This window comes from Belonocnema kinseyi, chromosome 9 (genome assembly GCF_010883055.1).
Source record: "Belonocnema kinseyi isolate 2016_QV_RU_SX_M_011 chromosome 9, B_treatae_v1, whole genome shotgun sequence".
NCBI classification, from domain to species: domain Eukaryota; kingdom Metazoa; phylum Arthropoda; class Insecta; order Hymenoptera; family Cynipidae; genus Belonocnema; species Belonocnema kinseyi.
In genome coordinates this window covers 52,556,401-52,572,861 of record NC_046665.1, presented here as the reverse complement: position 1 = coordinate 52,572,861, position 16,461 = coordinate 52,556,401, and the positions used below count along the sequence as shown (strand labels likewise).

General features: G+C 23.9%; 1 protein-coding gene across 6 annotated transcripts in view; it reads left to right on the top strand.

Moving 5' to 3' along the window:
- Positions 1 to 16,461, top strand: part of LOC117179293 (tRNA-splicing endonuclease subunit Sen2) — a 28,079-nt gene that overhangs the window by 4,490 nt on the left and 7,128 nt on the right. For 2 of the 6 annotated variants that reach the window (XM_033370940.1, XM_033370944.1), the window contains exons 1-4: positions 165 to 245; positions 3,436 to 3,619; positions 6,780 to 6,996; positions 11,555 to 12,259. In XM_033370940.1, the coding sequence (XP_033226831.1) occupies positions 3,452 to 3,619; positions 6,780 to 6,996; positions 11,555 to 12,259 (1,090 nt within the window). In that variant the 5' untranslated portion in view covers positions 165 to 245; positions 3,436 to 3,451. Of the gene's footprint in view, positions 1 to 164; positions 246 to 3,435; positions 3,620 to 6,779; positions 6,997 to 11,554; positions 12,260 to 16,461 lie in introns of those variants that run through there. The other 4 variants (XM_033370942.1, XM_033370941.1, XM_033370943.1 and 1 more) reach the window with 3 other exon arrangements.

Genomic DNA, 16,461 nt, shown 5'->3' with positions numbered 1-16,461 from the left:
AATTATTATTTTTAAATGTATTAGTTACATTAATAATTTAATTAATATATAATTTTTTTATTTAATTCATAGTAAAGCAAGGTTAATTTAATTACTTTATTAAAAAAATGTTTAATTAAAATTTTTTCCGGTAAATTTCTCAGTTTAATTTTAACCGCTGAATCAAGAAGATCTGACCGGGTGACAGATTTGAATTCTTTATTATGCTTAATGAAATCCGAGCGAAATAATATAAAAACTAACAGGTATAGGACACATTTGATACAGAAAATTTAAATCTAATATTTTTAATTATGCAGAATAGTCAACAATTTAATGAAGCGTTTAAAGAACGTAAAAGAATTTTTTAGGTTAGAAAACGCTTCAATTTTGAGGTTAAAACTCGTAACTTTGTGAAAAGCAGTCAAAAATAAAAACCATTTATCTCTGTATTTACTATTTTTTATTCAAAAATTGGACTAGACTCTGAAAATCAATTCAATTAACGAAAATCTGCTACTTTCTCGTAAATATATTAATAATGTAGGTCGATGTTTTACTGGTCTTACTAAAAGCCGCTTTTATCATTTTTATAAATAATTAGCATCGCCATAATGTTTCGATTTAAAAGGAAAAATCATTTTTAATACAAAATAAAAATTTCCAATAACTATTTTTCAGGCTTATTTTTGTTTTAAGGTTATACAAATACAAGATTCTTGAGAACATTCAACAAGATTTTTGACAATTTCAGATGTCAAATCAAAATTTAGAAAAAAAATTATTTTTTGAACAGATGGTTTAATTTTCAAAAACAAAAATCATCCACTCTGAATGGTAAACGTAATAGTTATAATATTTAAATCGAAAAAGATGTTTATTTGTAATAAAAAAATTTTAATTCGTCCAAATAGACAAATTTTCAACAAAATAGTTGAATCTTTAACCATTTATTTTGATCCGGTTGTGTTTTTAGCTAAACAAGATTAAATTTTATTCAAAAGAGACGAATTTTCTACAAAATATTTTAATTTTTAAGCCTGAAAATATGAATTTTTAACAAAAAAGATTATTTTGAACAAAATACATGAATTTTCTACCAAGAACAATACTTTTCTACCAAAAAAAAGACGATTTTTCAACTAAAATTATTAATGTTAAAAAAAGGTGGAATTATCAACGAAAAATGCAATAGTTAGAATTTTCATCCAAAAAGATTTGTATTCAAAATCAAAAACAGTTAAATACATAAAAACGAATTTTCATCAAAATATTTGAATTCTTAACCAAAAAGATCAATTTTTAACAAATTAATTATATTTTCAAACAAATAGATCGATTTTGAACTAAATTTATGATTTTTCAACTAAAAAAGATGAATTCCTAAAGAAAAATATTATAGTTGATATTTAAACTAAAAAAGCTTGTAATGTTTTGAGAAAAAAGAGTTGAATTCGTTTAAATAGGCGAGCTTTAAACCAAAAAATTTGAATTTTCTACAAAAAAGTTAAATTCTCACACCGAAACATGAATTTTTTACGAAACAGTCAAATTTTTAACCAAATATTTGAATTTTACACAAAATTGTTGAATTTGTATGCAAACAGACAAAATTTCTACCAAAATAGTTAAATTTTCAACCCAAGAAGACGAATTTTCAACGAAAGACAACAAAATACATGGATTTTCAAGCCAAAAGACGAATTATTGAAAAAACGCAGTCAAATTTTTTATCGAAAAAATATTGAACAAAATCCTTGAATTTTGCACAAATAATAAACAAAAAATAAAATTTTTTACCAAAAAAGACGAATTATCAATAACTAAAGAGATGGATTTTGAATTAAAAGGATGATTTTTCAAAACAAAAAAATGAATCGCAAGGAAAAATTAAAAGCTAATATTTTAATAACTAAAAATATAGTAATTTCTTAATTAAAAAGAGTTAAATTTGTCGAAAAAAGTGAGTTTTCGACCATAAAATGTGAATTTTTTACAAAAAAGTTGATTTTTAACCAAATATTTGAATTTTCTACAAAATTGTTGAATTGTTTAGCCCAAAAGACGAATGAATATAAGCAAAAACCCTGATTCTTCAAGATTAAAAAAAAATTATTCAAAAAAACAGTCAAATTTTTCACCAAAAAAGATGAATTCTCGATGAAAAATGTAATACTTGATGTTTCAAACAAAAAAAAGAGTTTTCTGCCAAATATTTGAATGCTCAAAGCAAATGACGAATTATTTACAAAACAGTCAAATTTTCAATCAAAAAGTTAATTTTCAACCAAATAGTTGAATTTTCAAGTAAAAAATACGAAAATTCGATAAGCTACTTTAATGCTTAACGCGAAAGAAAACGTTAAATTAATTCCAAAAATATAAATTTTCAAAGGAGTTGTTGAATCCTCAACCAAAAAATATAAATTCTCATCGAAAAATTGTATAGTTAATATTAAAATTAAAAGAGATTTTAATTTTTCAATCAAAAATAGTTGGATTAGTCCAAAAAGGTGAATTTTAAACTAAGTATTTGAATCCTCAAACAAAAAAGATTTTTATTTCAAACCAAACATTTGCTCTTTTAATAAAAAAAAAGATTAAATTTCTACCAAAAGAGATGAATTTTAAAACCAATAAGACGAATTTTCAACAAAATCTTTCAGTTTTCAATAAATTTCTAAGAAAAATTTGAGTAGATTTAAAAGATATTTAGGACTTTTTGACACTTGGAAAAAATTTAGAAATATTTTATACAGAGTAGTAAAATTAATTTAACAAAATGCACAAATAATTTAATTAAATATTCCCAGAAATCGTAGGAACATTTTTTTTATTATCTTTTAACTTTTCACAATCTTTACAAAATTCCAAATTTTATGTTGAAATCCTGAAAAATCTACATTTTGTTTTAAATTTCTTGAAATATTTTTTAATTTAAAAGCTGTTTTTTTTATATTATAAAAACTTCGAAATATCTTTGCAACTTATTCGATTTTTCTCTAAAATTTGTAATTTTGGAAAAATGAAAATTTTTGTTTCAAAATGGGCTACATTCTTTTCCGAAATTTTAGGAAATAATTTAAAGTTTTCGTACAATTTTTTTAATCCTTCAAGAATTAAAAACAATTTGTCTTAAAATTTTCCGGAGTTTTTAAGTGTTCTCTTATGTTAATAATGTTTAGAAATATTCAGCCATAAATTTTATCATCTGATAAAATTTGTTCAATCATTTCCAATTGAAATATTCTCTTTTAGAAATAAATTTTTGGAATTAAATTTCCTCGTTTGGAAATGCCCAATAACTTAAATCCGGATCTGATAATAGTTGAAAATAACAAATTTGAAACTTTTTATTTCAATAAATTCCCATTTTTATTTTTTATACATAGTAATAAGGCAATATTTATTAAAATTTAATAATAAATAAATCACATAACTTTTCGGTCTGTTTAGATTTCTTTAATTCAAAATGGAACTACATGAATCAAAAAAGAAAAAAAAAGTCAGATTACAACCGCAGCAACCATTGCCAATAATTTTCGATGAAGATGGTAATATAATCGTATTTACGGCACATTTAAGTGCTTTGGGCACTTGCATTGATGAACCAGATGATATGGCAGCCGTTCATTCTATGGTAAAAAAATTAAAGCATTTTTTACTATTTACCTGCATTTTACAACAACATAAACCCAGATTAAAATATTCACGTTGAAATTTACGTAAATTTCTACTTGAATTTATTCAGGTTGTTTATAGATCTTTAAAACCTTTGAAAACCTGGAATTCTCTTTGAATTTCTTTTAGTCTTGAAACCTTGTTTCCCTGAATGTATCATGAGAACCTTGAATTTAATTTTTGTTGTGTTATTCTTTTTTTATTTATAAAACATTTACTGAAATCCAAAGAGTGCTTTGAAGCTTTTAGTATTTAAAAATTATTCAAAGATTTCAAACGGCTTCCAAAGAGTCTAGAAATATTTTAAGTATATGTCAAAAGATTTAAGAAGACTTCAAAAGACTTAAGATTTTAAAAGATTTAAAATATTTATAAGATCCAGAAAGAGTTCACAAATATTTGACAAAGATTTCACAAAGGCATTTCAAAAGCTTTTACAAAGATTCAAAATATTTCGAATATTTCAAAATATGGCACAAAGATTTCAAAATATTTTAAAGATTTCAAACGATTTCAAAATTTTTTACAAATATTTTAAGTATTTGAAAAGATTTCAAAAGATTTCACAACAATTAAAAATATTAAAAACCTTTTATAAAGATTTCGAAAATTTTCCGCCGATTGCAAAGTATTTCAAGGATTTTAAAGCTTTTACAAAGACTCAAAAGATTTCATAATAGCATGTACATCATATTTCAAAGATTTCAAGGATTTCAAAGATTACACTACAAAACAGTTATTTTTCAACCAAGAAAGATAAATTTACTACCGAAAAAGATGAATTTTAAATCCGAAAAGACTAATTTTTTACATCAGCAAGATTAAATGTCTACAAAAAATGCATTTTTAACAATATGAAGAATAGACATGTCTATTATCCATGTTTAACCAAGTAGTGGAAATTCCAACTGAAAAAATAAATAAAAAAACAAATATTAAAAATTTCAACTAAAAAACATGACTTTAATAAAATAATATAATTTTGTATAAACTAATTAAATTTGCAACGAAAATAGATGAATTCTGAATCAGAAATATAAAAATAGACTTTTAAATTTTTTTAAATTAACTTTCAACCAAAAAGGATGACTTTTTAACCAAAAAAGATTACTTTTCTACTAAACGATGAATTTCCCATCCAAAAGGACGAACTTTCTATTGAAAAAAACGAATATTCAACAAAAAGTCGAATTTTCGACCCAAAAAACATTACTTGAATAAAGGTTAGAATTGTTAACCAAGAAATTTAACTTTCTACAAAAATAATGATTTATCAACAAAATACATGGGTTTTCAACTAAATACTTAAATTGTCAACTAAAAAAGATGAATTTTCAATAAAATAGTTGAATTACCAACTAAAAAAGATAAATGTTCAACCACAAATAGAACAGTTGAATTTTCAGTTTAAAAAAAAAATTTATTTTAAAAACGACGATTTTTCAACAGAATCGTTAAATTTTCTAAAAAAAATATCTTTTTATCAAAATAATTAAATTTTCAACAAAATAATTATATTTTGACACAAAAGAGATTAATTCTGAACCGGAAATATAATAATAGAATTTTCAATTAAAAAGAATGAATTTCAACCAAAAAATATTATCACATTTCTACTAAACGTTGAATTTCTCATCCCAAAGGACGAATTTTATATTGAAACAAAATAATATTCAACCAAAAGTTTAATTTTCGACCAAACAAGATGACTTTTTAATAAAGATTAGAATTTTTAACCAAGAAGATTAATTTTCTACCACTAATGATGATTTATCAACAAAATACATGAGTTTTAAACTAACAACTTAAATTGTCAACTAAAAAAGATGAATTTTTAATAAAATAATTTAATTTTCGATCATAAGAGATGAATGATGTACTAAAAATATAATAGTAGCCTTTTCAATTGAAAATAATGAACTTTCAACCAAAAAATATGATTACTTTTGTACTAAACAATGAGTTTTCAACAAAAAAGGACAAATTTTCTATAAAAAAAGACGCATGTTCATCAAAAAAGTTGAAATTTTTAACCAAAAAAGATGTATTTTTAACAAATAGTTTAATTTTCAACCAACAATTTGATCATTTTTACCAGAAATATTAATTTTGTACGAAGCGAAAGATGATTTTTCAACAAATTACATGAAGTTTCAATCAAATACTTGAATTACTAACTAAGAAAGATGAATTTTTAATCAAATAGTTAAATTAACATTCAAAACAAATGTTCAACAAAAAAAATACGATTTTTCAACAAAATATTACAATTGTTTACAACAACAAAAAAAACAGGTTCTTAAGAATAGTTTAATTTTCAAAGAAAAGAGATGAATTGTAAAACAAAAATAGAATAGTAGACTTTTCAATTAAAAAGAATAAGCTTTCAAGCCAAAAAAGTTTTTTTTTCTACTAACGATGAATTTTCAATTCAAAAGAACGAATTTTCTATCCAAAAAGACAAATTTTCAACAAAAAAATGGAAATTTTCGACTAAGAAAGATGAGTTTTTAACGAAGAGTTTAATTTTGAACAAAAAATTTGATTTTTATATCAGAAAGATTAATTTTCTACAAAACGAAAGATGATTTATCAACAAGTTACATGAAGTTTCAACTAAATAGTTGCATTACCAACTACAAAAGAAAAATGTTTAACAATAAATGGAATACTTAAGTTTTCGGTTAATAAATAATATGCATCTAAAATGAAACGAATTTTTATCAAAACAGTAGAATTTTTAACAAAAGAGATGAATACAAAACCGAAAAAAAATTTTTTTAACAAAGTAGTTCAAGTTCCAACCAAATAGTTTAATATTTGACCAAAGAGATGATTTTTGAACAAAATAGTTGCATTTTGAACAAAATAATTAAATTTTGAACGCAATAATAGACTTTTAAAGCAAAAGAGATTAATTCTAAACCAAACATATAGTAATAGACTTTAAATTTTAAAAATTCAATTTCAAATCTGAATTTTAAATTCCTTCTGGATATTTTCACCTGCAAAAAGCCTCACAGATGTCCTTATTTCCCTGCAGTCATCTATAAGGCTTGAATCTAATAAGTTTCTATGGATCTGAAACTATTCGTTAATATGAAATTATTTATAAATAGGGATTCTTTGGAAAAGGATCTCTTTCCAGAAGCTATCCCGCTTTTGGAAGAGCGCGCTATGGAGCTCCTCCTGTAATTAGAAACAGACAGTGGGTTCGAAGAATGAAATGGGTCGAGGAAGTAAAACAACTCTCTTTAGAATCCTTTGCAGAGGGAAAAGACGATGCTTTATCTGAAGAAATGGCAATGGATTATCTTCAAAATCAACCAAGTACTTGTATGTTTCCAAAAATATTATCAACTATTCTATCCCTCCTTTCAAACGAGGATGAATATCATATATTTATCCCTTTATAAATTTAATCAACTTCTTTCGATTAGGAAAATAACTTTTTATAACACAAATTCAGGGTGGTCAAAAAACTCATTTTAAAAAAACCTGACTTCCCTGAGGATTAATATTCAAAAACCTGAATTGGAATCTTGTGAGATTTTTGTCATTATAATCTTTTATCAACGGAATAAAAAAAATTAATTTGAATTTGTAAATTTACTGGAAAAGCACGAAAAAGTGACCTACTTAATCCGAAAAAGTCACCAAAAGTGATGATTTAAATCTAAAAATTTAAATGAATTGAAAAAAAAATGGTTTTGATACAAAAAAGTCCTTCTTAGACTAATTGATGTGTTCTACAAATTAGTTCATTAACCCAATTTCAAGATTAATTAAGCAATTCAGATGATAAACAATCTGCAAGAAATAATAAATCAGGATGGCTATTTTCATTGATGCAAACAATTTTTATGGTCATTATAATTAAAAAATTCGAACTCATAAAAAAAACAGAAAAAATTGTTTAATTTAATGCCCTCCCTTAAAACTCAATAAACAAGATACAAAAATTACCCTCTTCCAATTCTAAAGAAAATTGAAAATAAACAATTCACCCCTTAAACTGAATAAAAATATTTACAAGAAGAAAACGCGCTATTCCAATACGAAAAAAATTGTATCCTGTCGAACTCAATAAAAATATTAAACCTAACAAATTATCCTTCCAGCTCATAAAATATTGAAAATAAAAATTTGCTCACAAACTCGACAATCATCTTGAAAATTTAAAATGACCCTCTAACATTTCAACAAAAATTAAAAACTAAAACTTCCTAGTTTCAAACTCAATAAAAAATGTTAAAATACAAAATTTGCGCACCTTCAACTCAATAAAAATGTAAAAAGAAACAACTTTTCCAATTCAAACAAAAATGAAATACCAAATTTCTACGTTCTTTCAAAATCCTTTAAGTTGAATTATTTTAATTTTAAGTCGTTTCAAATTATTAATTGGTCTGAATTAAAATTATTTAAAAATTATTATATATATTATAAATATTTTAAAAGTATTTTTTCAAATAGAATCAAGATCTTTTTTATGTATTACAACCTTTGAAAATGTTTGAAAATCTTAAAAATTGTACTTCCAAATCGTCGTCACTTTTGTTAAGAAAATTTTTTAATCTTTTCAAATTTTATATTATTTTGAAAATGTTTTCAAAACTTCGAAATATGTTTTAAAATCATTCGAATTTTTCCTAAAATGTTTAAAAATTCCTATAAATTAAAAAAATGGCCTTATCGTCCAGATTCATTTTCGACCATTTTAAAAATATTTTTAAACCTTTTTAAATATTCTCTTAAAATTAATTTTTAAAAGAAAAATTATTTTAAAAAATTAATTTAAAAAATATAAATAAATAATTTTTAATTATCACAGGAATCTTAAGAATTTTTATATTCTTTTGAAACTTTCTGCAATTCTGGAAAAAGTTCTAAATTTTTTGTTCGAAATCTGCAAAAATCTACACCTGTTTTAAATTATTAGAAATCAGATCAAGTTTTTAATTAATTTTGAATCCATTGAAAATTTCTAATTATTTATTTATACATCAAGATTTAACAAATTCTCTTACAAATTAAAAATGTTGGAAATAGAACAATTAAAATTGTAACTTTCTCTTTACTAATAACAATGTCAAATTGAGTTGATTAAAAATGGAATATTGTAGACTGAAACAATATTTGAATAGAATTTGAGATTTAATAAAAGCATTTATGAATCTATTAGTTTGAATTTATTTTAAAATGAAAATAGTTTATAAAGTTTCAATTAGACGTTTTTTTTATTTATTATTTTTATTATTTGTTTATCTACTTAAGTTTTCGAGTAGAAAAAGTTCAATTTTTAAAGTAAGATTGGCAGATTATTTAATTTTAAAAGGAGTCCGAAACGGCTTGTAAAATGAATAATGGTTCACTTTTTAATATTTAAAGTACAGTTTTTTATCAAAAAATTTTAATTGAAAACACTTTTAATTTTTATTTTTTTAAGCCTGAAAAACTACATTTTAAAATTCTTTCATTTAAAAATGTTATTTTAAAAATGAATATCTGAAATGGCAACTTTTTATAGTGAAATCTATTGAACCTAAAATCAAAAAAGTTGAAAAAGAACTTATTTTAGGTTTGTAAATAATTTGTCAAAAAAGGGAAGAGGTAGAAAGATTATTTTAAATTGAATTATCAGGTACAGATTATCAAATTTATTATAAAAAAAAGGTTATTTCAGTTTCTAGGGATTCACTTAAAAGATATTCTTAAATATATTGGCACCACCAATTGATTAAATAATAATAAAAACATATCATTTCTTGAATTTGTCCCAAATGTCAATGAATTTGAATAGTAATTTAAACAAAAACCTTAATTTTTTACCAAGAAAGATCAGTTCAACAGAAAATGGAATAGTTAATTTTTCATTTAAAAAAATTAAATTATCAATCTTTAACTGCAAAAGATGATTTTCAAATGAAAATGATTAATTTAAGGTAAATAAGAGTTAGATCAAATTCATAAAAATGCAAGGCAAATTAAAAACAAATTTAGGTGAGTTGAAAAAAATTGTGAAAAGTTTGAGAAGCCCATTGAATATAGTAAATTTGAAAGAGGTTTAGACATTTTTTTAGAGAATCTCAGAAGAATTATTGGATAAAAGGCCTAAGAATTCAAGGTGAATTTAAATACTTCAAGATGAATTGAACAACATTTTAAAAAAGCCCCATTGAATTATTTAGAATTGAGTGAATTTAGAAGAATCCAAGTCAATTAATTTTTTTTTATAATTCAGGATAAATTTATAAGAATTTAGGTTAAATTCAAAATTAATTAAAATTTATTTCATTTCAAACGATATTTGTAAATCTCTTGAAATCTTTAAAATTCTACGTGATTCATCATTTCCTGTGAATAAATTCTTTCAAATCTATTAAAATATTATAAAATCCAGTTCAATTATTTAAAATATCTTCAAACCTTATAGTTCTTGTAAAAGCGTGCCATCTTCCGAAATTTGAGGAAATTTTTAGAAACCGAATGTTTAAAATTTTTCGGAATTTTTAAAAATACCCTAAAATATCTATACCATTGATCGAAATCCTATTAAATTATTGAAAGCTATTTAAAGTTCCTCGGATTTTTTTTTTTAAATGACCTAAAATATTTCTAATCCTTTGAAATCTTTGGAAATTCCTTGGAACTTTTTTAAACTTTTTAAAATCGCTTGATTTAACATTGTTAAAATGCCCTAAAATATTTCGGATAATTTGAAATAACTTCAAATTATTGAAATCTATTTAAAATTCCTCGGAATATTTTTAAATGACCTAAAATATTTCAATTCCTTCGAAACATTTTAAAGTTGTGGAAAATTCTTTGCAATTAAAATCTATTAAAATTCCTTGGTTTCTTTTAAACTACCCTGAAATATTTCAAATCCTTTGAAATCCCATGAAGTATTCTAAAGCTCTTGAAAATTCCTTGAAATTTTTATGTATACCCTAAAATCTCTTTTAAAAAGCTTTGAAATTCCATTTAATTATTAAAGTATATTAAAAATTTCTTGAAATAATTGAAAATACCCTAAAATATTTTAAATCCTTTTAAATATTGAAACTTTTTAAAGCTCTTTACAATTTTTTGGATATCTTTTAAAATCACCCTAAAATATTTCCAATCTATTGAAATACATTCAAACTTTTCAAAGCTCTTAAAAGTTCTTTGGAATTTTTAAAAATACTCTTAAATATCTAGAAAATCCTTTGAAACCTCATTAAATTATTGAAATCTGTTAAAAACTTCTTGGTATTTTAAAATACACATGAAATGTTTTGAAATTTGTCAAATCTCTTCAAAATATCTTGGATTTTTGATTAATTCCCTAAAATATCTATAAAATCCTTTGAAATCCCATTAGATTTTTTAAATAGATTAAACCTTTTTTGGAAACTTTAAAAATTCCCTAAAATATTTCAAATCCTTGGAAAATTTGTAAAGCTCTTGAAAATTTCTCGAAATGTTTTGAAATGACATAAATTATCGATCAAATCTTTTGAAATCCACTATAATTTGAAAATGTATTAAAAATTCCTTGGGATCTTTGAAAAAGCCTACCCTAAAAAATATAAAATCTTTCGGAATTGGTTGACAATTTCGAAACCCCTGTTAAAATATTTAAAAAATCGTTGAAATCCCTTTAAAGTATTGAAATATATCAAAAATTCTTGTAATATTTTAAAATGTCCTTAACGATGTAAAAAAATCAAGAGCAAGCAAAAATACGTATAGATCTTAATTCAATAATGACTTTTTCTAAAAAATTTGCCGCTATCTTCTTCCAATTTCTCTATCAAACTTAAAAATAGGCTATTACTAAAATACTAATGAGATTGAAAGCCTCCATTTTTTTTATTCATAATTAACAAATAAAAAATTTTACCAGCTGGACTTTGTGGAAAAGAACCGCAACCATCAACATCAACTGCAAAGAGTCCAGAGCCGCAAGAAGATGTACCTGAAATTATCGAGAGTATTGAAGTCATAGGAGAAAAAACTTCGAAATCAGGAGAATTTTCTAAAAGAAGAACACTCGACCTTCATGAGCCAAGTGACATAGAAATACTAGAACTTCCCAAGGAATCCCCCAAAAAAGTGTCTAAACCCTCGAAAATTGTGGACGAAGTAGTTCTCGATTCCACCGAAGATGAAGAGATTTACGAGATCCCAAATGAAGAATTGTGCAGTAAAACTGATAAAAATCAAAGTGATAATCTCTGGCAGAGCGAGGAATTGGACCTTTCATCAGAAGACGAAAATGATGTTGAGATTCAGGGAAAAGTTTTAGTTTTGCCGGACAGTGATTCTGAAAATGAGGATTATTTCCGAGATATTAAACCTCGAATTGAAAACGATGGTTTTCCAGTGAAAGAAACTTTGCACCTAACATTTGAGGAAACCTTTTTCCTAATGTTTGGATTAGGCTGTTTACGAGTGGTGGACTTTCAGGGAAAGGTGCTCTCTATCAAGGAAGCGTGGGAACATTTTTGTAGGGAGGATCCATTTTTTGTGCAGAAATATGTGATTTATCATTATTTTCGCAGCAAAGGCTGGGTCGTAAAACCTGGGCTGAAGTATGGAGGCGATTTTTGTGAGTAAACCCTATTATAATAAATTAACTATCACCTGAGTAGAGTTCTAAAAAGTTTTAAGTTTATGTGCTTTTAGAATTTAATGAGCATTTATTATAATGTTTTAATTAGGATTTAAAAAATCGTATTTTCTATCTTTATTATTTCTATCCTTTTATATTAATAAATTTTAAACACTTTTTAGTTGAGTTTTCAAATCAAAAAAATAAGTTTTGAAACTAAAAAATGAATTTTTGACTAAACTGATGAATCTTTAACCAAAATTATGAATTTTTAGCTAAATGGTTCAATTTTTAACCCAAAAGATTAATTTTCTACCCAAAAAGACTCATTTTCAACAAAGGACATGAATTTTCATATAAAAATGATCCAATTTGATATAAAACTAGAATAGTTAAAATGTTAGAAAAATAAATATTCAGCAACAACAAAAAAAACGAATTTTAAAAAAAAATAGTTTTTTTCATCCCGAACAAATGATTTTCCAACCGGAAATAGAATAATTAAATTTTTAGTTAGAGCAATAATTATTCAGCCAAAAATATAAGTTCTCTACAAAATAAATCAATTTTAAACCCAAAAGATGAATTTTCTACCAAAAAAGAATAGTTCAATTGTAAGTCAGAAAATTAAATTTGAAACAACAAAATATAAATTTTCGACAAAAAATGGAATTTTAGTTTCTAGGGATTTGATCATTATATTTAATTTAGAAAGCTTTGAGAAATTATATTATAAGATATTTCTAATTATATTAGTACAATCAATTAATTAAATAATTAAATTATACTAAAATCTCTAAAGTCCCCCAAGTCCATGAATTTGAATAATAATTTAAACACATTTTTATCTTGTTTTCTTATACTTAAAATGCATTGTTTATTTCTAACTTCCAAGGGAAAATATTGCATTTTAACAAGATAGATGATTTTTAACCAAATAGTTTAATTTTCAAACAAAAAGATTAAATCGCTACGATAAATAGGATTTTCCAATAAAATACACGAATTCTCAAATAAAAAATTGCATTTTGAACTAAACAAGATGATTAATTTTCTGCCGATTTTCAACTAAAATGATGAATATTTAACTAGAATCATTAAATTTTCAACCCAGGAGATTAATTTCCATAAAAAGGAACAAATTTTCAACTAAAAAAGATATTTTTTTAACCAAAAATTAAGTAGTTCGATTTTTGGTCAAGCAAATTAATTTCCATCCAAAAAGAGGAATTTGTAACGGTAATAAGGGAAAATTTAAAAGGAATCGTTACATTTTCAGTTGAAAAAACAACATTTGAAGCAAAAAATATTAACAAAATGTCTCATTTTTCAACTAGAATTATAAAATAATGAATCTGCAACCAAAAACATTAATTTTTAATAAAATAGTTTAATTTTCAACCAAGTAATTAAATTTGTATACAAAAAAGAGGAATTCTGAACGAAAAATGTAGTTGTTGATATTTTAACCAAAAAAGATTGATATTTTTAATCAAAAAAAGTATTTTTTTAACAAAAGAATTGAACTTTCAACCAAGTCGTATTATTTTCAATAAAAAATATGAGTTTTCATAAAAACGATGAATCTTTAACTAAAGTAATTGAATTTTCAATCAAAAAGATTAATTTTCTACCAAAAGACGACTTAAAAAAAAACACATGAATTTTCAACGGTGTAGTTGAATTTTTAACTTAAAAACTACAATTTTTCAACCAAAAAGTTAGATTTTAAACTAAAAAAGAACATTTTGAACGAATACTTTAATTTTCACCTAAAACAGATAAATTAAAAAATATAATAATGAAATTTTCAATAAAAAACTTAATTTTCAATCAAATACAAGTCAATTTTCAACGAAATAGTATCATTTTCAAGCAAGAAGATTAAGTTTTTATCAGAAAAGATAAATTTTCGACAAAAAATGGAACACTTACATTTAAAGTTAAAAAATTCGAAATAAGAAAACACTAATTTTAAACCAAAAAGATCAATTCTCAACCAATAAGATTAATTTTCTACCAAAATTAACGATTTTTTTCAATAAAATACATGAATTTCCAACCAAATATTTTACTTTTAAAGCAATTTTCAACAAAAAAAGAGGAATTAGTCACCAAAAAGCTTAAATATTGCCCTACAAATGGGAATTTTCAATGAAATAGAGGAATTTTAAACTAAATATTTGTAATTTCAACTTAAGATAAGTTTTTAACCGAAAATGAAACAGTTACATTTTCAGTGAAAAGAATTAATTTTCATCTGGAAAACAATTTTTGACCAAATAATTCAATTTTGAATAAAAACGAAAAACGTGATATTTGATATTTCAATCAAAAAGGATTTTAATTTATACAAAAAATAGTTAAATGCTGAGCATATTCTCGAGAGCATTTGTTCAACATAAATTCTTAAGAATTTAAGAACTCGACATCTGAGGGGCCGTTCATGGAATACTTTACCAAATTTTTAAATTTGGTAATGAATAAAAATATCAAACTTCAGAGCCCAAAATGCTCTCCAACCAGGAGAAATAGGGTGATTTTTCACGAATATAAGGAAATCAATTCTTTTCAAGAAAATTTATTTAAATATCATATTGAATTCAATATGAAAAGCTTTATATTAAAAAAAAATAGTTGTAAATTAAGGAGAGGTGGTGGATTCCAAGTTTTTTATGTCCAAGAATGATGAATGTAATTTTTTTAAGGACTAGGTTTAATAACATTTTTGTAATTCACAAAAGATACTTCCAGACTTTTATTTTATTAAAGTAGTTTAACCAATAGTTTAGTTTTAACCAACTAGTTGAATTTTCAATCTACAAAGATGATTAAACTTCAACCAAATAGTAGAATTATCAAGTCAAAAAGACGAATTTTTTAGAAGACATTCAAATTTTCAACAAAAAAGTTCATTTTCAATCAAATGGTTGAATTTTCAATTCAAAAATACTGATTTATTAAGGGACAGTTAAAATATCAGCCTTAAACAATTCCTTTTCAATAAATAAAGATGACCGTTATACCATAACTGATAAATTTTTAATCCAAAAGGACGAACTTTTATCAAAACAGTTTAATTTTCAAACAAAAAAGATAATTTTTCTAGAAAAAAAAAAGAATTGTCTACCAATAGATGAGTTTTCACAAAAAAATAATGTTTCAATTAAATCTGCGAATTTTCAACTAAAAATATCAGTTTTCAACCAAAAAAGAAGTCGTTAAATTTTCAATTCTAAGAATTAATTTACAACAAAAAGAACGAATTTCGAACCATCTCAATTCAACTAAAAAAGACGAGATTTTAACACAATAGTTGAATTCTCTACCAAATAAATTAAATTTTTCACCAAATACTTGAATTTTTACTTATAAACGATATATTTTAACCAGAAATGGAATAGTTAGATTTTCAAATTAAAAAGTAATTTTTATCAACAAAAAAGAACGAAAAAATTATACACAACAATTAAATTTCCACCCGTAGGTAAATTTTCCACGAAGATGATTAATGATCTATAAAAACAGACGATTTTTGAAAAAAAATACATAAATTTTCAACAAAATGGTGGAATCCCTACCGATAGAAATCGCTGAGTATATTCTAAAGATTCTCTAGGGTCAGAGAAGCTCAGAGAAATTCTCCGCAGGCACTCAAGTAGATATATTTAAAGGTCTAGGTAGTTCTTTCGAATGTTTTAAAGGCTTTAAAATGTCGTTTCCGAAATTGAAATAGAAATACGATTATAAATAACAAGCAGAAGCTGAAATTGAAATAAGAATTCGATCATAAATAACAAGCAGAGAGGCTATATCAATAGAGTAGCCGACACTCAAGGGTCCTTTGTTAAGCTTTCGGATTAAAATTTAGAAGTAGATTTTTTAAATTTCATAGTTAACAGCTTAAAATTTAATAATTCAGAATCTACGGGTTTCGATAATTTCAGATATTTAACTTTTTTTTTAAATGCTTAAAATTGGAATTAATACGACGTTTCTCGTAAATGGAATGAGATACGCCAAAAAAGACAACATTTTTTAATCCAACTAAAATGTTGTATATTAATACGAGGGTAGTTCAATAAGTCCTTAGAATTAAGTATAAAAACAATTTTTTTTGGGTAAATTTTTTTTATTTTTCAACATAATCTCCTTGGAGCTCTATACACTTGGTCAATCGCTTTTCAAGTTTTTTTAAT